Source organism: Pseudopodoces humilis, chromosome 1, assembly GCF_049639895.1.
Source record: "Pseudopodoces humilis isolate 2021_Gansu_Grassland_sample_001 chromosome 1, ASM4963989v1, whole genome shotgun sequence".
Classification (NCBI taxonomy): Eukaryota; Metazoa; Chordata; class Aves; order Passeriformes; family Paridae; genus Pseudopodoces; species Pseudopodoces humilis.
This window is the reverse complement of record NC_142200.1, coordinates 135582970-135603842: the sequence shown is the minus strand read 5'-3', so window position 1 is coordinate 135603842 and position 20873 is coordinate 135582970. Positions and strand designations below refer to the sequence as shown.

General features: G+C 43.9%; 2 protein-coding genes across 7 annotated transcripts in view; both read right to left on the bottom strand.

The window, feature by feature from the left end:
- Window positions 1-5228, bottom strand: part of GAD2 (glutamate decarboxylase 2) — a 41244-nt gene extending 36016 nt beyond the window's left edge. The window contains exons 1-4 of the mRNA XM_005518733.3: window positions 5052-5228; window positions 4732-4791; window positions 4434-4586; window positions 3195-3428 (exon numbers count right to left, since the gene is read on the bottom strand). Of these exons, the coding sequence (XP_005518790.1) occupies window positions 3195-3428; window positions 4434-4586; window positions 4732-4791; window positions 5052-5127 (523 nt within the window). The 5' untranslated portion in view covers window positions 5128-5228. The remainder of the gene's footprint in view (window positions 1-3194; window positions 3429-4433; window positions 4587-4731; window positions 4792-5051) is intronic.
- A 1176-nt stretch (window positions 5229-6404) lies between these two features.
- MYO3A (myosin IIIA) overlaps window positions 6405-20873 on the bottom strand; it is a 116803-nt gene continuing 102334 nt past the window's right edge. For all 6 annotated transcript variants that reach the window (XM_088051202.1, XM_088051206.1, XM_088051221.1 and 3 more), the window contains 4 exons: window positions 14422-14531; window positions 11864-11904; window positions 9981-10121; window positions 6405-8142 (listed from right to left, as the gene is read on the bottom strand). In XM_088051202.1, coding sequence (XP_087907328.1) covers window positions 8028-8142; window positions 9981-10121; window positions 11864-11904; window positions 14422-14531 — 407 coding nt within the window. In that variant the 3' untranslated portion in view covers window positions 6405-8027. The remainder of the gene's footprint in view (window positions 8143-9980; window positions 10122-11863; window positions 11905-14421; window positions 14532-20873) is intronic.

Sequence of the window (20873 nt, the reverse complement as noted above, 5' to 3'; positions counted from 1 at the left end):
AGCTTTCAGTGAATCACGTCTACACAAGACTCAAAGAAGGTTACAAAAATTCCTGTTTTGGAAATCCACACTGCAAAGCTGGGGAATACCAGAATTTGTATCTGCAGCTGCAGTGTCTCAGCGGTTCTCTGTCAGCCCCGCACTCAAGCCCAGGCGACAGCCCTGTTGTCACTGCTTGTTTCTTCTAGCAAACCTCCCAGCACACCACCTGCTTTGGGAGCCGCCGCAGGAACAGGCCCGGGTGCAAGCAGGGGTCGGGCAGCTGTACCCTGGAGCAAGCGAGGTGGAGGGAGCAGCGCTGCAGCGAGAGATGTCAGGACAGAGAGAGCAGCAGCTGCTGCTGTTGGGAGAGCCCCCAGCACCCACACCTGTGACACAGCCCCCTCCACTCCGGGCCCTTCCTTTCTGCAGCGCGGCCGTAACACAGAGGGACAGGGAATGTACTGCCCCAACCTGACCCCTGCCCCAGCTGCAGGGGTTTGTCTGTCCATGTGACACCTCAATACTTGAGCAAGCTCTCTTCCCTTGGCTAGATGGCCGTGGAAAACTGAGGTTTTGCTCAGAATACAGACTCCACCGGCCACGTAAGGAGAGTTTGTGAGAGGTGCTCAAAAATCTCTACACCGGTTGCCTCCACCTGCAATACACATCCTTTGTTGAAGCTGATCCTGAACAAAGAGGTACTGGAAAAGAGACTGTGACAGGATGAAGAGGTGGTTGAGAGGTGAAAATAGGAGATTATGTCTTGATGGTTTGTTTAGCAACACACAGTGTATTCAGATATCCCAGAGTAAATCAGGAAATCAGCCAAGAACCAGGGCCAAGGCACAGGGACACCCGAGGCCTGGCTCTCCCTGCTGAGGGCGTGCCTCTGCCCCACACACCCTCACAAACACACTCCCACCTGCACCGCTTTGAGGCACGGGCATGCCCAGCCTCCACAGCCGGCCTGCACAGCCCCCGCAGGAAGGGGACGAGAAGGCTGGGCTCGGCCAGGCAGCACGGATAGAGGCACGGCTGGCAGCACCGAGGCTGGCCCTGCTCGCAGCCTCCCTGCCTGCATGGCCGGCTCCAGGGCCTGCCAGCGAGCAAGGCTGGGCCACAACCGGCTCCTCGCACCCCTCCTGGAGTTTCCAGGCCGTTTTAAAATGCTCGTATTTCAATTCCCCTGTCCATTTTCAATTGTACAGCACACAGTAACTGAGTTTCAGAGCCATCTTTCCCTGCATTCGCAGTCACTGCCTTTTACATCCTCTCAGCAAGAATTCCCTCTCTGCTGGTAAGGGGGCGGAAAGCGCGGCTTCCCCGTGCGCCCCAGCGAGCCGTGGCATGCAGGCAACACCTGGGAGCAACCCACACCTGCCTCTCGGCCGGAAAATCAGCCATCTGCCTCCTCGAATCCCTGGACCTGGCTATCCAGCTGTGAGGCTAATCTATGCAATACAATTTATTTTTCAATCGGCCTCCCCGGCCCCTGCAGCAAAACGCCGCCCAGGAGGGGCCGTGTCCGAGGGGCTTCTGCGGCAGGAGCGGAGGCAGACGCTGCCGCCAGAAACCTCACCATACTGTCCTTCCTCGGAGGCAATTCCGGTGTTTTACTCCGAAGCACAAGCCGATGGGCTCCAGGTGTAAACCCCATGCATTTCGTGAAGCCCTTCCCAGGGCGCTAAGGAGCAGCAGCAGCCAAGCGGCTCTGCACCCCCTGGGCTGAACCCCACCATGCCACCACATTTCACAAAACCCCCCCAGAACCCGTTTTCACACTTCAAAAACATTATTTTCATTAAAACAAACTATAAATTGCCAAGACGTGAAAGCCTCTGATATTTATAGAGAGGAAGAGAAACGGTAACAGTGTTTTAAAGGGTCTTTTTTGGATGCAAAAAATTAAATAGGTCTGCTTTATGAAAATAAGCTATAACAAAAAAAAACCTATTAATGAAAATCACCTAAGAAACCCTCTTTTTTGATTTCCCAGACTCACAGATCCTGCATTCTACATCATTCTGTGCAAACACATTTCCTATGCCCTATCCAGACACATCACGACTGATCGACTTTGTTCGTCTGGATATCATCTACCTAACTATTTAATCCAATATTTTACAAACATCTTGACAGCACCCGACCCATGCACCAAAACATGCGGATGGTAATTTCCACCGCTAAACTAGGAACATGCCTCACAATCTTTACCGGGATCGGTCTGTTCTGTTCTCTTCTCAAAACCTGAGATTTTTTTTGTTTTCCACTCAACCTCTAGTCACAAAGAGCCTTTTGTCTCTTTCAGTAATTGCTTCACAATTATTTTTAAGCAATTTCTCAGTAATTCAAATTCCCGCTAAGAGCTCCCCGGACTCCCCATTATTTTCCAATGACAGCCGTAATTGCGGCTCCGCTTTCTGCCTGCTCCGCCGCAGTTTATTTCAGGCGGTCCCGGTGCGGAGCCGGCCGCTTCCCCAGCCTGGGAGAGCCCCATGCTGCCTTCCCTCCACGAAGCCCACAGGGAGGCACTACTAACGGGGTGTCCCACGCAGGCAGGAGTCAACCCATCCCTGCTTTTCCCAGTGAAAAACAACAAATGGCTGTTAAAACAAATCGGACTTTGGTTTTATTGCTTCCGCCTAAAGTTGAAACAAAATCCTCGATATTTCTGTGTAAGGTCCTGCTGAATTCTGTCTACGTTTTAGTCATGCAGGCGAAGTGACAGACACGGCAAATGGCCGCTCAGAGCCCGAATTTACAGGCCGTTTACTGCGATTTCGGCTGTTAAATGGGCTGGTCCCTGCTGCCCCCATGCAGAGATTCCCCTCTGCTCCGCTCCCACCGCACCCCGCTCTGCAGGGAGCATGAGGCCATCGCCGGGGCATCACACGTGAAATGGATGAAAAGGAAGGGCAGAAAGTGGTGAAGGCGGTGCGAAGTCTGCTCAGTGGCACACTCGGCAACTCCGATACACAGACGCGTTAATTTTAAATAGGAAAGGGTGTGCGAGGCTGCATTGACAACTACAGAGAATGAGCTGCTGGAATGTTTTATAATTTTGGAAAACGATTTCTGTCTCTGCTAGAAATTGCTTGGAGCTGACAAAATACAGTTGCTGCTTCAACCTTTAACGTTTCAAGCTAAATTGAAATGACACCTTTAATCAATGGATGAGACCATACAAGGTAGAAAATGAGCATTGCTATTACCTGTTTTAATTGCATACTTCAGAGTTGTTCTGCAGTTCAATAAAATTTCTTCCAAGGTCTGTGGCTGGTCTGCCAGCTCCCAGTTATATTCCTGGAGCAGCTCATTTGGGTAATGGAAATCAATAACTTTTGTTGATCTATCGAAACTTTTCACCACATACTGAAGTAAAATGTCCACAACGTCTTGTAAGAAAGACATAGTAGTTATTTCTCCATTGCATGTTGGCAGAAGATCTGGGAATGGAGAAATTTAAAAGTTAACTTCGTTTTGTGACCACATGCATAGATTTTGAACAAAGCCTTCTCCCCTTTATGTTTACGAAATCTTTACACCATAGCAAATAAAAATAGGTTTTGTTTTCATTTAATAAGCAGATTGCCAAGGCTCTATTTCAAGGGATGTTCTGAGAGATAACAAGATTTAATATCCCATCTAAATTGGCCAATTCTGTCCACAGTATGTTTCAGACCAATTTTTAGGACAGGGAGAGCAGGGAAACAAGAAAAAAGGAAAAACGAATCTCGTAGGAAATAAAGATTGAGCAGCAAATGCTACGAGCAGCACCCTGAATGCCGACACAACACCTGAAAACTGTCATTTGCCTTGCAATAAAATACCTTCGTGGTGACTCTCTTATGCAAGCGACTTGTTGATAATTTAATGCCTTTTTCTGAGGCAATGCTGCACGGGCTCTCGGTGTACACAAAGCTTTTGTTTAAGAGCGATGGCTCAGTCAAAGCCAGACTGTAGTGGAAGCCCCTGATTTTGGATCGCGGGCTGCCGAGCAAACGGGAGAGCTCCTGGCTAGTGCATGTCGGCGGGGAGCTGGGATATACTCACTGTAGGAGACGGTACCTCCAAGGTCAGAAAAGATGAAGTGGAAAAATATCTCGAATTAAAGAAAATTAGTAGGAGAGCGCTCTATCTCCCTCCTTCCCTCCAACCTTAATTACATCGCAGATCTTCAATGAGAAGGTCGATGCTGTCAGTGCTCCTTAGAAAGAAAATGCTGCAGGCTCCTGTACGCGGGATTTTTTGTTGTTTGAGTGATTTTTCGGAGATTTGAGAAATGCCCGACGGGGGCCAGGGCTGAGGGCGCAGAGCTCCGCTGCGCACCGCCAGGCACCGCCGGACCCCCCACCCCTCCGCGCAATGCGGGCGGAGGCAATTTCCCGACCGAAGCGCTGTTTTTTTCTTGTTAGTTTTAGAGAAGCAGCGTGCCCCGGGTGCGCCGTTACCTGTTGAGTGCAGAAAGGCGTAATTCACGTCCGCTTTTTGGCAACCGCAGGGTTTTTTGTCGCAGGTGCAGGTCGGCCTTGGCTCCGCTACCCCCGGGGCTGCTGCCCTGGCGCCGGTTTCCACGGGCTTCTCGGCATCACCGTAGAGCAGGGCTTGACAGCGACACGAACACACGGCCTCATTACCGGGGCATCGACCCTCGTCTCCCGCCCTCCCGACCCGGGGTAGGTCCCGCGGCGCCCCGCGGGCGCGCAGCCGCGCCCCCGCCGCGGGCTACGGGGGTCTCCCTGCCCTTACCGCAGAGTTTGTTTCCGATCCCTCCCGTGAACTTCTGCGCAACCTGACACCAAGCTCTGGCTGTAAGAGAAAATCGAGCGGAGGGTCCGTGGGGACGGCCGTGGGCTAGGAGCGCCTCGCCCGACCCCCGGCCCCGCTCCCCAGGAACCCCCTGCCCCTCAGAGGCCCCCGGCGCTGTCCGGGCTCGCCGTCGGTCCCCGCCGCCCGCACCGCTTCGTCCCGCCGGTCGAGCTGTCACAAAGGGGGCTCCGGCGACCGGGCAGCTCTGTCACGGCGGCTCCGTCGGGCCGGTCCCGCTCGGCCGCTCGGCTTCCCCCTACCTGTGCCGGGAGCCTCGGCGGCTGCGGAGCCCTCCTCGGCTCCGAAGGGCCAGAAGCCGGAGCCGGGGCTTGCCATGGAGGAGGCGAACCGGCGGGGCGGGCGAGGAGCGGCGATCTGCAGCCCAGGCGGCCTGAGCGAGTGTGCGTGAGTGTGTGTGCGATGTGTAAGTGCGCGCGGCTGCGCCAGGCGGCGGCAGGCGAAGGGGCGGGAGCGCCCCGGGCACGCGTGGGTGGGAGCGTCTCCCGTGGGCGCCCCCGGGGCGCGCTCCGCCGAGCTCCGCGGAGCTGCCTCGGCCGCGCCCCGCAGGCGCTGCTGCCCGGGACGGGGCGGGCGGGCGGCTCCGCGGGAAGAGGTGCCCGCTGAGGCGGCCGGCGGCGACGGCGTCCGCTATTCTGAGGGGTGTCCGCACCCTGCAGCGCAGGAGCGAGGGGTAGCGGTGGGAGGGCGATAGCACTCGGGGCAGACCCGAGCTATAGGCGCTGCTTGAGCTGGGGCTGCAGCTGCCTTGGGGGAGGGTGAAGACGAGCGACGGTGCCTGTGCCGTCTTCACCCTACCGACGGTCCATTCGGCCGGAGAACGCTTAGCGGAGTGGAATGGTAGTTTTCCAAGTCTTGGCGCGGGCGGCCGCGGTGGTCCAGCCTGGTACCTCGAGGGGAAGGTTGGCACTACGGGGAAGCGTCCTTAGTCCTTTTAAGATACGAAGGGAAATCCCCCCACCACACCTCCCAGTTTTGCACCGTGGCATCTCCGCACGTGCTAGCAGGGCACTCCTGGGCGGCGGCGCCGAGGCCGGGACAGCCCGTGCCGCCGGCGGTCCCGCGGTGGGGAAGAGGCAGCCCCCAGCCCCCGCGTCCCCTCGGCCCGGCCCACAGCCACCGGCGGGCGCGCCGTCGCGCCGGGCCGCCGCGGGGAAGGCACTGGTGGAGGGGCTCGAACGGGGCTGGGCTCCCGCTGTCCCTCATGCTCCCGGGCGGCCAGGGGCGTCCCGGCTCTTACGGACGAGCGGGAGGAGCCTTGCGCGACGCCGGGGCTGCCCCCGCGCGTCCCTGGAGCCCCGGGGCGCTCCCGGGGACCTCCCGCAACATTCCGAGTTGGGGACCCTGGTGGAACCGCCATCCTCACACCAGCCCGGCTGCCAGACGGGAAAAGCACGAGAACAACTGTCCCCATTTTCTTCACGACATCTCTGAAAGCTCCCTTTCCCACCCAGCCGGGACTCCGCGGGACCCTTTCCCTGCCGCGGTTGCCTTTCCTCTGGCACAGGAGGGATTTCAAGCCCTAGCCTTGGAGGAAGGCAGGCGGGACCACGTCATGTCAGGAGCGCTGGTCACGCAGGGCACCACGCTGCTCGCAGCCAGGCCCTGTACTCAGCTCGGGGCATCTCTCTGCTTTCTGCAGGCACCCACATGGTTATGAGGAGTTTCCCGCCATGAGACCTCACATAAATGCTTGAGAACACTGCTGTGGTGGGAAAGCAGAAGAAAACCACTCCAGGCTCCCTTCGTGTGAAATTACAGTCTGTTCCAGTTGCCGCATCACACTGGCTTGCACGTAGACAATAACTCCAGCTTTCCACGGCCAGAGGCTGCTGTGAGCCCTTCCCTGCCTTGCTCACTCATGCCCCAGCCCACAGTGTTTTGTCGGTGCTGCGTGTAATTCAGACACAACCAACCGTATTACTGTTTTGTACGTTTTTATTTACTTTACCATTTTAATTAATACATAACAAAGCAACTTGACAACATTTCAAAATTTCGACAATTTATCGCAAATTTTACATTGCAGTACAATTTAATCGGGTGCACAGCCTTGTAACTAGTTACAGGTCAGGAAGCGGTGGTTATCTGTCTCTGGGGAAAAGGCCGAATGTGCGCGGTGAACGGACAAAACCCAGCCCCTGTGGCTGACTGCTGCCGCCAATTGTCACATTTAGGAGAGCTGAGGAAGGGAGTAGGATCAGGCCTTTATGCTGGCATCATGAAATTTGCCTTCTCTTGCTTTGCAGCTGGGAACATGCAATTATGAATCCTGAAAAAAAGCGCTGCAATTATCTGTGTGATTTCTGTGAAATAAGGTCTTCTGAATAAGGAATTGGGGAAATTTGACCACTGCGGCTATTGCTTTTATTTTCATTTAATTTCTAGTGGAACTGATTAAGAATGATCTTTACATTTCAGCAGCAATCAACCAGAGAGTGTATTTATATTCCTTTCTTGGTACCTCAGAGATTAAAGTTTGTAAAAATCTAATGCAAATGAGAACAAAGCAAACGTGATTTAAAAGTTCATCACTTAGTCACAAAGCTCAGAGGCAGAGAAGAGGGCTGGATATACTTCCAATAAATGGACATCTCCAACATAAAGAATATATACATAATACTGACCTTTAAAACTGGCTACTACCTTTACAGTAAAGTCAATAATGAAATAAACTGCCATAGTATTCTATCCAGTTAATTATATACATTAATTTTCGTTAGAGGGACACTTGCTACAAAGAAGGTCATCCCAAAATTTAGGCAATGTAAACTAAAATAAGCAGAAATTCCCCCATGATGCTCTTGTAATTTTTTTCCTGTAAAACAATTCATTGGAAACAGTAACTAAGGTTTTCTGAAGGTGCAGATGGAAATTTGAAAGCTTAATTAGGGAACTATAAAGTAAACTATTATTTTGATTGGATGAAACTGATGAAAAAAAAAGAAATACACACTGAGGAAAGTAAACTAGATTTAAGCTGTTTAATAATTTTAGAATGTAGCAATGGTTTTTATATTAGAGAAGAATACTATATGTGACTGACAGTGTCCCTTTGCAATGGTGTTGGGCTGTAAACCACAGTAATTCATATTCACATGAAAACACACATAAAACATTGAAGATTTAAAAAAAAAAAAAAAGGAAACACATGGTATAAAATGATAAAAAAAATTATGCTAATAAAAGCCAAATGGCAGCAGGAACAGCAGCAGCAGCTAGAACTGCTGGATAAGGCGCCGGCGCTGTGAGGTCTTCCGCAGCAGTCGTCTGTAGTCATAGGGATTATCTTCAGCTTTGCTCTCTTCCAGGGGTCTTTCTGCAACCCTCGATCTAGGGATTATGCACAGAAGTGTTTCAGAAATTAAAGTAAAAACATTTACCTTGGCAAACACTTCTAATCGACTGCTTAACCTCCACCCTTGTGGGGGAAAACAAAAGGAGAAAGAAAAAAAATCAGCTGACTTTGCTAGGCCTCTTCCTGTGCTGCACAAAACAGGCACCTCGGAACAAACACATTATATGCTAGAAGCAGATGAACACAGAAGAACAACATGTTCTTCTATGAAGGGGACATAACGAAAGGACATAAAAACATTGAGAGCATGAGGATGTGTTGCAGTAGCATTTGCCTGATAGTTACTGCATCAGATTTTCAGCTGGCATAAATTTGTTTGCTTTCTATTTAACCTGCCAGTGGTCTTCACTGTAAGCATCCATCTCATTTTATTTTATTTTCAGATGGCAAGATGCATTTGGATGCCACCTCTGACAGGCTGGAATTGTGACCTGGCATCAGCTGTTACTATGGAGCAAGATTAAACACAAAAGACAGTTAGTTAAAAAGTAAATTACTCTGAAATAATTACAAAAATTTCTAATGTTCTACACTTAAGTTGCCCCCACCACTTGTCCTATACCAATGTCAAAGGTAAACCGCTAAATAAAAAGTGCTCAATGCTTCACTTCCGTAGATTGAAATGGTTGTGCAATCTTTATATCCTGGTGACCCTATTCAAGAAATACTGAAGTGCAGAAATACTTATTAATTTCATTCATCTGCCCTCTGAGGTAACTGCAAACTTAGACATACTTTGTTTCACTATGGCTACTTAGGCTGCAATCAGAACAGCAAACCGTAAAGGGTAAGAAATTCCTTTTAGTAAGCTCAGTAGCAAACTTTTGACTCACCTAAACCAGACCTCAGGGTGACAGATTTGGTGAAATTAGTCACCTTAGAAATACAACATTTTCTAATGGTTGCAAACTATATGGTGACTCCCTGATATTATTACTTTTAATTACACATCTTCAGTTTCCTGATGAAAAAAAGGCCAGACACGAAACAGGTAAGGTGCACAAAACATTCTACATTGTAAATGTTCTACAAACATCTCCTCTGTTACTACAGATACATTTTCAAATTCCGCACTCCTCCCAGGCTTAGAGTTTCCCTTAAGACTTTGACCAAGACAGTATTCCAAGCTTTTCTTACATTTAGGAACATGCAAGAAGATACAATTATATTAAGATATATAGATGTGTGTTTGCATGTTCAGTGTGTTGAGTGCATTGGCAAGAGTGAGAATATGAATTTCCTTATCCTGGCAGTGGTCACCCTTTATAAAGTCTATGTGGGAAGAGAGGAGGTCGAGCGAACCCTCCCTTTGGGAGGGTTTTTTTTCTCCTGGCTGTCCACCTTGGTGAGGTGCTTGCAGGCTACAGACACCTGTGCTACCACAGGTCAGCAGGAGAAGGAGGCAGTCAAGCTGGAGTTTTACCTGCAGAAAGTCTAGTGCATGTCCGCCTTATTTAAAACCTAACTAATCAGAAATACAGTTTTTAGGTTCTGCTTCAGTTTAATTTTATTTTAGATCAGAGATGCAGAATGTCTGTCCATCTGGCCCTTGGGAAACCAAAAACTGGCAGGTAGCTGAACACCAATCACACTGGCATTTGTCCCTCTTGCATGGGGATTAGCTCAGATATTCCCATTTTGAGATGGGAAACTTTAGCTATATGTTTTGCAGGATAATTTGGCAAAATTTTATGTCTAAAATAGTAGATTTATGTGCAATTTGAAAGTGCATTTCTTTACATTTTATTAATATTTTGAATGTATCAACAAGGATAATATTTATTTTCTCCTATTACTATTTTGTATGAATTACCGCTCAGTAGCTCGTAAAATGGAAGTCCTGCGCTCAATTGGGTATCTCTTCCTTCTTGTGGTAGTACTGCTGTCCTTGGAGGTGGAGTCAGTAGATGAAATTTCTTGGTAGTAGATATCTAAGTCTAGCACTTTGCTCAGACTGTAAATAAATAAGAACACTAATTTAACAGTTTAACTTTTCAATATTTTTTTCAACATGCAAACCCAAGGCAGCCAAATACCATTATTAGTTCTGTTTATGTGTTGAAGATCTAAGCAGAAATATATATAGGCACAAAAAAATCAGTCTCTGAAGTATGACTGCTGTACAGTGTAGATACTGAGAATTTTGAAATGCTAAATACTTTTATATATTCATAAAGGAGACACAGATTACTGAAATTGTTTGGGCTTGCCATTAGACTCAGTGGTGAGGCATTTTTATGGTATAATTAATCTGGTCTATTTCAGATATCTCTTTGAGCAAGAGATGAATCATTTTCCTAAAGATGACTATTTTTTTTTCCTCAAAGTACAAGAAGAGAGTCTAAAGCAACTAGTTCAGATATAGGTGTCAATAATGCAGATATCTCTTATTTTGTTACATGAATGCTATCCAAGGTATTATACATACAGAAAAAAATCAATCCCAACATCCATTTTAGTATGGCAAAGGAAAGAAATAATATCCTGAAAAAGAAACTGAATAGACAAGTTCAGAATTCAATCATTGTTAGAAACCAGAATTAATTGATTTCACTTGCTATGTTCCACTAATACAGAGTCAGCACATGAAAGAAGATGCAGTCAGGGAACAGGTTAACTAAATTTACATGAGTGAAATCTAACTGAGGCCAATGAGAAAAAATCCACTAGATTTTGCTGTTAACACTAGATTTTGGTGTTTTAGTTATTTTTTTCCTCCTAGACTGGACTCGTTAGGTGTGAATTTTTTTTAGGATCCAAATAACATGAGAAAAAAAGCTGAAAGAGACCAAACATGGGGGACATGGACATAAGGTCCTTTAAGCTGCGGTATAATCAAGTGCAATTTAAATTGCAGTTGAATGAAGCTCAATGCTGTGAGCACATTTTATACAGATGTAATGTCAAGCAACATCCTCTAAGATACATATTTTAACCATGGAGTTTGTATTCTGCAACTTCAGCCAAGGATAGTGCAGAGAGCCCATTCATCTGGCAGCTATGAGCAGGCTGCCATCGCACACATGGTGCCACAGCAGTGCCACTGAGGGGGCAGCAGAAAAGCCTCAGTATAGAAACACAAATAAAACAAAGCTATGATGTATGTCAGGAACTGTGACCCAGGTCTGCAGCACACATAAGGATCTAAGATACAGAAGGACAGAATTTACCTATTGCTTCTTTCTTTTCTGCAGAGATCCATCAAAATATGTTAGTTACATTGGGAAGAAAACGCATCTGGTTCAAATTTCAAGGGCTACTCTTCTTTAGCTGTTATTCATAGTTATTGTTTTAATTTTTTATTGTCTATTTCCAGACACTCATATATTTTTAGGAGAAAATTTTGACAGTCTTTGTATTTTTGCTGACAAAAAAGAACTGGTTGGCCATTTGCTTTGACTAGAATTTTAAGCACCTTCAATTATTTTCTGTGTCAGAACTATCTTTGATGTGAACCTTATCTTATTATAATGCCTGTGTTACCATGGTAAAGGACCATGTTTTAGGAAAACTGAATGGCTGAATTCTATAACGGATTTTAGTCAATGAAAATTGCATTTTAACTTTGTATACATGTCCCCCTGTGAACCACCAAATTACCATTCTTTCTTCAATGCTTTATTCTCCTGTTTGAAGCACAGCTAAAAACTATTCTAGAATACTGGAGTGACAATAGTGAGATAATGAAAAAATTACCTTTCTTTTCTTGGTTTCCGTTTTTCATCTTGTATTGATTTCTAAGAAAATAAAAAGTAATTAAAAATACTAAAAGGAAAGCTTATGCAAACACACAATTCATCAGTGTTAGATAGGAGAGTGTTGTATATTTTTCAGTAAAAGAAATTATAGAAAATGAGCAAATGTCCCAGGAAAACGTCTTTTAAGAGCCTTTGAGACTGAGATTAGCATTTTTGCTCCCAAATTTGTTGCCATACTGTTAAAAAAAGCCAAAGTAATGATGATCAGAACAGAAAAAGGAGATCTAAAACTTCCAAACAGCTATGACTGTTTTAATAAAGTTGACAACACTGTCTCACTGAGGCAAATTTGCTGTGATGCCATGAGAATTTCCATGAATAGAAGCAATGCAATGGGAAGAGGCATAATCCTATTTTCATTAATGCCAATGTAGTCTTCACACAGGTTTAGTAGAATAAAATGGACAAAGGCCTCAGTTAAAAACAGTATTACAGGTGACAAAAGAACCTTTAGGATACAAGATTTCTAAAAATGCAGAGGAGAGGAGATTCATAGGGAATGTGAATAATTTCTTATCTCTAATAGAATTCTATCCCTACAGCCAAAACAATGCTATGTTGCAACACCCAATGCATCATACTTTAAAGGCAGTGTTTTTTAGTGCAGATTGTGGTCTTAATTGTGTTTCTTGCAAATGTATTAGAACTAGGGACTGTAAAGTCACTGAGTATCAGAAATCCTGGTGGACTTCCGCATGCAGGCAAATGGACATGACTTATAATTCCAAAATGATAGGCTGATTTAAAGAAATAGACCCCAAAATAAAATTCTTATATGAACAATGAACTATTGTCAGGCTTCATTTATACCTGTATACCCCTTCAGGTCATCTGATATGCAAGGAGATATGTGAGAATGTAAAGTGTCTAATTAATGTCTGTAGCATGATGTGAGAGAAATATCTGATTTTGCAAAAGATAGAGATTTTTTTTTTTTAAATGCACTCATATTGTGTTTCTTCACTTTCATCTGATCTGGGCTTGATAATAATCTGTGAATGCCTGAAGGTCACAGATTTTTAATAAGGTAGAAAATCCGTAATAGCTGGGAAAGCTGACTGCCCTCTAAAGCTGGCTACTACCTAAAGTTAAAGCTTAATGACTTACCCAGGGTCTAAGAATTTAACAGCTAGTAGGTCTCCTTTCTAAGCTTCGGTGGATAGATATTTACACTGAACCTTTCCCTGACCAGTGAACTTCATGTCAGGAAGACAGGTTTCTGTTTTTCACAACTTCTTGCAAATACAATTCATTGAAGGTAATATTGATTAATACCTTGAAAAGCTGCTGCTAAAAAATTGATTAAATATCTCCTGGCACTACTGCAGTTTTTGTTTGCACTGATGCCATGGCTGTTTTCTGGTATAGAGCTGGCCATGTAAAAAATTTAGCTCTCAGAAAATACTATTTTCATGACCCTATAGTCTTAGTTTCCTAGATAGGCATTTACTTCAGAACTGCCCTTCTCAGAAATTTCTGAATACAGATTCTGTGTCACACCTTTCATTTCAGTCCTTTATCTCACCAAGCTTGCTTTCACAAAACAAATTTTATTTGTACATGCAAATTTATTTTTAAGAGTGTAATTTCTTTTCAGAATATCACCATTCCAAAGCTGTGTTATTTCAAAGCCCCAGAATAAAACATGGCTGTATTTTTTTTGTTGTTTTTTTGGTATGCCAGACACAACCATCCCTACAGGCCCTGGTGACACCTTCTGTTGAAAGGAGAAGCAATTTCTACGGTTAGTTTATTAGCTGGGTTCTCACCGGCTGTTAAAATAGGTCACTAAGATACAGGCACCTCGAGCAAATCAGTTTAATTGCTTTTTTTGTTGGAAGTGCTTTCTGAGCTGCTTTTACATTTTCACCCTTTCTGCTTACTTTCTTGCCTTTTTCCCTATATTTAAGGGCACTGAAGTCAAGAGGGGAAAGCAGCACTTTGTATCTGAACTTGGACCAAAGGCTATATATAGAGACACTCAAATCCATTAGTCTCCTGAGCTGTTGGTATTTGCCAATGCCTTCATAATCACAATCTGACAGATTTATAAAGGAAGTTACAGTGTGCATACTAATACAACTTATTTTAGTATTTGCTCTCTCTGCAAGATCAAGCACTAATTTAGATGCTCAAAATAGCTCCAAACAAACCTGTGCCTCTCCTGGTTCTCTCCTGTGACTTACAAAGAAACTATGGAGACAGGGCACTTGATTTGGGTATTGAAAGTGAAAATGCTATTTATGCACATAATGAAAGCATGTATGTTTAGGTAAAAAAAGTAAATACTGGTCTGACATAGTTCCCCAGTCTGGGTAACACTGTACTTCCATTTCAAGTCTCATTTGAAATGTGAAGTTTGTGGCCTGCCTGCGTTCAGCAGGACAAAGGTTTTATGCTGCATTAGAAAAGAATAATGGGAATTGGGTGATTAGAAAGATAGTTTAGGTGTGAATTATCTGACAGTTTTAGCCCAGGAAAGCTTCTTAAACTCACATGTATTAGAGTGTAGTAGGTGGAGTCTTCTGGATTATTTAATGTCTTGGGCTTCCGTGGCCTTCTGGGGGGTCTCTGCATTGGGCGAGAGTCTTCTACTTTGGCCACAACTGTAAAAAAGCAGAAGATAGCAATGCTTATTTCTTCACAGAGCTGGAGGCTTTTGGAAAAAAAAAAGGAGAGAATTTCATCAAAGAGAGAAAAAAATCCACATAGCCACTTTTACTGCTTGCAGTAATTCAAGTAAGCAACTGGTTTGGATGTTTTCTTCATCAGAGAATGGGTTTATCCACTTCAGTCCTGACTGCCCACAGGGACAAATGCCGCATAATGAATGCCAGGCTGGAACAGCCTGGAGGTCTCCCTGGCACAGGTCTTGCCTTCTGAAAAAGGCTCTGAAGGGTAATGGCTACTGTGAGGCCACTGCCTCATAATGGGGACCTGTGTGGCAGGTGTGATGCTCTTTTCAGACTCAAGTCTATCTTTAAGGTGCTGAATGAGGGAACTAGCATTATGCCTCCGTTTCAGAGGTTGTCCTCTACATTATCACAGTGAAAATTTTCCCCCAGGTGTCCTGCTGAGGCTTTTCATTTCAAGCCAGATTATGTGCCACTGGGCAACACAGCATAAACACAGCATGGGTGTCCATCACATCCAAGGTAGTATATATTAGTGTACTCAAATTCTGGTCTCTATTTCTACAAAAACTTTCTGCAAACATGTGAAAAATGCCTTCACTCTAATAGAAATGAAATCAAGATTTTAACACAAAATGGAACTACTGTCCCTTGGCAGTCTCCCAGTTCAGAGTTAGATACTGACTTGCAGATTACATTGGCTGGCACATAAAGAACTAGAAAAATATCTTGGGTATTTGCTTGTTGAAAATCTATATGTCATTCTCACAGTGCTATGATACAGGGCTGCTTGGGTTCATAGGTTGTTTGGCACAGAGACAACACAGAGTGCAGGGTTCCTAAAGACCACAGAACTGGCCCTGGAGGTAAAAGAGACCACAAATGTACAGCCTGATGAGCCTGGTCTCCTTCCCTTCAGCTTCAGCTCTAGGAAAAGTTAATGGTGACAGCAATTCCTTCATGATGAAGGAGAAGGGAGTTGCACAGCATCAGAACACGAGTGGCAGAGGTGGGTCATAGAGACACATATGGGGTGGTGAATGAAGGCACAGCACAGTGAACCGAGTGTTTAAGGTATCTTGCATTATCCAGTGAGGTTTGATATTGCCCCTGTCCCACCACAGATAATATACTAAGGACAGTGCATGAGAAAAAACATCTCCTTATTCATAAATGAATATAGTGTGAGGTTGGAATGGGGATCTAGATCCCAGTGAATTACTAAAGTGTGTTTTGCTGATATAATCCACTTCCACATGAAGTGACTTTAACACCATTTTGCTCCCCTATGACCAACAGAAACCCTTTTACATGATAAAAATAAAAACTTCCCCATGTACAGCAGACATCTTTTTAATTAAGCAGGTATCACAATAATTTAAAATGAGAAACGATCAGTAATACATCAGTGTTGACTCCTGCAAAATTGGCTGTTTAAGTTTTTTGTTATGCATGATAAATAAAGGCTTGTAAAGGTCATGGGTATACAGAGGAGCCAGAATGAATAATGTTAATTTAAATTGTAGTTGGATAATGATTACATTTACTGTTTTAGTTTCTTATCTGAAATGCAGACTGCTGCTTCTTCTGTAATGAATGAACAAGTATCTTTTTAACATTTTGCACCTAAGAGTACAATGGTATTTTTCTAAGTGAGGTTACAGATAATTCATGTAAACAATGAATTTTAGATGCAATAAATTCATTTCAGTAACCTGTGTTAAATATAAGTGACATTACTTGATTTCAATAGGTACAGCAGGCTTGACTTGGCTCTTAATGTGGGCTGTTGCTACCTTGCTGCATTTCAAATGGGCCACCTGGAGTTATCTGACTTTCCATTTGTTTGAGAGAGAGGCATATCTTTCCTATTCTATTTTTAAACACAACAGGAGTCCAAAGTGGAAACACTACCTTAAAAAAAAACCCTTAAAATTCAGTGCTGTTGAATAGAAATACCTAATGCCCTGTCTGTAGGACATTTTCAAAAATTTCATCTGAGATCCTGACTGCACAAAAATCTGAAAAAAGAAATGAAGCCAGTTTGGGGGGGCTCTAGGAAAATCCCAATGAAAAGGCTCTCATTATGCCTGAAGATTTTTTATTGTCCCCTAAGAATTCATCAATGCATAAGCTGTTACATTATTTAATTCATCAATGTCAAACAGATAAAGCATTATTGTGCTCCAGATTACAATTATTCCAACTGGAATTACTTGTATACTTCTTGTGTGTGTGCTCAGCAAAGAAGACTGCTTCATACATTCAAAAAATACCATTTTGACAATGATAAAGGTTTCAGTAAAAAAATTGCTTTTCATCTCAGCTCTTGTGTTGTACATATGTATAAACTGTGCAAAAGAATTGAGGGGAAACAAATACCATGTTGGGGCAGCCAGCCTTATAAGCTTGGACCTCCATCATTCTATTTTAAAACTGAATATAGGGCTGAAAATGCATTTCTGAGTTTTGCCTCCAAATTACACAGTAAGGTTTTGCTTTCTTTGCTTCATGAGAAAGTGAAGCTGTGATTTCCTTTTGCACTTAGATTTGCATGTTCACTGCTACCAAAATTCAGCAAATGCGGTAGTTACTTGTATTGGATAATACAAAGTAAAATTTGCTTTTTTATTAGTTTCTGACAAATACAAAAATAACTTAGTAAAATTGAAGGTTGGAGGTGCAAATTAAATACACAAATCTGATAAATGGTGAGTTTGATGTGTTTGTTTTCCAGATGGCCTATACCTTTCTGCAGCAGGCAAGGAAGCAGAAAGGAGGAGTGAAATGATTCACTTATTAACAGGGCAATTATGTTGCTTCTGTTTTCCATTGTAAAAAAAAGGTTTTTATTGAAGACCAGTCTCTCCATAGTAAAGTCTCTTCTAGCTTATTTTTCCTTAAGACTTTAAGTATCTGTAGCAAGATCTGTCCATGTGCTTTCTATGTGCAAGGAAGACTGATGTTTCCCCTCTAATAGTCATTGACATTTTACAACACTGATACAAAAACCATTCACACAGCAGCTGTTGAGCACTTTGGAAGTGCCAGGTTGGCACTACCACCCCTGTCCTAGTAAAAAGGTAAATAAGATGCACAAAGACACATGGACACTTGCTTAAGGTAACATCCTAGTTAGTCATTAGCAGTCCTAAGGACTGTGCTGAGATTCCCATCTCTGCTGGCAGCCCACACCTTGCTGTTGTATCCACCTGAAGAGGTGCTGTCAGTGCTGGGACACATGCCTTAGGAGCAATGTGTAGGAGAAACTGGAAACTTTGATGCAACACAGACATTCCCTAAAGGGTTTACCAGGAGGAAGACAGATTAAACAACAGGTTGAAATGGGGGGATTTTCCTCCTCAGACTTCCCAAGTGTATCTAAGTCAGTACTTGGTTAGTAAAGGAAAGAAAAAAAAAAAAAAAAAAAAAAAAAAAAAGAGGTTAAACCAGTGATGATAGTAAAAGTTCTTGTCCATAGAATAAATGAAATACAAAGTTAAGGGCCAGGAAACGCATGTAAACAGCGTGGCTGCCAGATAACATTCAAGAAGGTTTAATGAATCTAAGTTGCAGACACACTCAATTCTACAACAAATTAATACTTTCATACTCGGCCCTCACTGAAAGCTCCAAATAGGCTGAAATGTGTATTCAATATGTATGTGTATCCTGAACACCACCACAAACTACAGGAACTGAGGAGAGCTGCATGTGCTTGAAATGTTCAAGGATGAGCAAGAACTGTTTGAATAAAGATGAGTCAGTATCAACAGCCCTTTAGGTTGAACTGTCTGTACATTCTGACACACAATGATAAGCTTGGAAGACAGCAATCTCGAGGAATCAACATCCGTGGAGGCTAATGTAAATTAACCATGACTTACAACAGATTTTATACTGAAGACTGGAGAAATAGTGTGGTTACAACTGTGATAAATATCTAAAGGACCAAAGGTCTCTATTTATTAAGCCACCTGGAGAACAGGCAAAGCCATCTTCAGGTCACTTAAGTGAAATGTTACATGCTTGATTTAGAGGTGTTACACATCTTATGGAGACAGAAGTATAAAGCCAGGCTCAGAATTAAGCAGGAAGAAAAACAAGATGAAAAGAAGTAATTTTATAGGTTTTTTAGAGGGAGTTGAAAGTAATCAGTAAAAATGGAAATACAGCAACTGGAATTCCAGGACTTGATAATGAGAAGCTAACAGGTATTGCTGCTTACATTTATGTGCATACCTTTTTACTGTTCTAATTGTACACAGCATGAGGATGTAACTAAGTTTGGAATTTACACCAAGAAAAGCACTGCTCTTTTACATTCTGATTAGTAACTTTTAGGTATTTTTAATTCATTGGATGTTTAACATAGCCAGATTTGGAAATTATGGCTGATGGCTGCAAATTCTTAGCAATCTGGAAAAAACCCAGAGGGATTACTTTGGCACACATGTAGAAGTAAAAACTGCAAGAGACTGAGAACTTTCAGACTGTGTACAGCAGAGGCTGACAGTGTTTGATCTCTCACACCTAAGTCCCACATCCCTACTGAGGGAAGCAGTTTCAGTCTCTGGCTGACACTAATTCAGAATCACAGAATAATAAACATTGGAAAAGACCTCTAATATCAAGTCCAGACTGGACCATCTTTCCAGATGGACCATGGCATGAAGTGCCATGTCCAGCTGTTTCTTAAACACGTCCAAGGATGGTGACTCCACCACTTCCTTGAGAAATCCATTTCAATGCTTAACTGATGTCCAGCCTGAACCTCCCCGGTACAGCTTGAGGCCATGTCCTCTCATCCTGTTGCTGGTTCCCGGGAGAAGAGGCCAACCCCCAGCTGGCTGCACCCTCCTGTCAGGCAGTTGTAGAGAGTGATAAGGTCACCCCTGAGCCTCCTTTTCTCCAGACTGATCACCCTCAGCTCCCTCAGCTGCTCCTCATTGGACTTTTGCTCCAGACCCTTCACCAGCTTTGTTGCCCTTCTCTGGACTTGCTCCAGCGCCTCTCACCTTCTCTGAATCTGGTTACCTGGGATTACTGCTTCTTAAGAGGATATTTAAGGAAAATGGTGTATTCACGACCTCCCAGATCTTATGCTCTGTCATGGATCTGAGCAACTCCCAACACAGACCTTCTACATCCTGGCTGTGTGGTGCCCAAAGGACCACTCCTGTAGCCAAGAACCACCAGCCAGCAGTGCTTGCCTACCCTGTTTTTTCTCCAGTCCCATGCCTCAGTGCTCCCTGGCTGCCTACTCACTTGCAAAGAAGAAAGTCTGGCTGGTGAATGCTGCTCTGCTCACCCAGGGCTACACAAGCTCCCTTCTCCTTGCAAAGCCTGCCCATTAAATTCCCGTAAATAGTGCCTTGACAGCAGGAGGAATCCTGGATGAAAACCCTGCCTGTCTTATTGCCTTGTTTAGTTGAAAATGTCCTCAGCTGCATCAGGGTTCCTCTGACCAAGTAAATTTCATTCTAAATATAGAAAATTCTCTTCCTGAGATTTTGTACTTGAACTGTCATTTAATAAGTAGAGGGATGAGCACTATGATTCATCTGGGAAAAAAAGAAAAAAAATTCCTCCCATAATGATCAAATTCCCCTCACTTCAGGCTTTGATCTCAAAAAACTTGACAGCAGTCATTTGTGCATCTGTTCTGACACCACAGCAACCCAAGGCTCACCAGCACTCCAAGGGTGCAGTTCTGGGGTGCAGCTATTACATTTAGCTGAAAGCATGTAAGAAACAAATATAACCTACTCAGACATTCCAGCCACAGAGAATTTTGTTTAATCCAGGAACCTCGCACAGCTTGCTTTATGCATTTTATAAATACAAAGAAATTCATTTAAGAACAACTTACTTAACCTTGTGGATTTAAGATTAAATTAACCTTTTGCTCAGATGTTCTTTGAACTGCAAGCTTTGAATTTTTATTGAAACCAAACAAACAAGCAAACCATTTTAAAAATGTGAGCATCTGTCACAGTATGCCATCAGCTGCCCCTCAGTTCTCCCCTTCTGTGAGTAGCAAATGTAATAAAATATTTTATCAGAGGATGTGGTAAGTTGTGTTATTGTATAATGGCCACGTACCCACAGAAAAAGGCAGCCAAGCTCTCTTATCTAGTTATAAAATACAATTCACGTGCTATAGTTGTAAAACAACATATAAAACTAGTGAAGCTGATGAAAAAGTGTAAATAAATGTAAATGACCAACATAATTACAAATAGGTAAATACCACATGATTTGAAGATCACCTAAAGCTCAACAATCCCTGCCTTCAAAAGAATAGGACAGGAA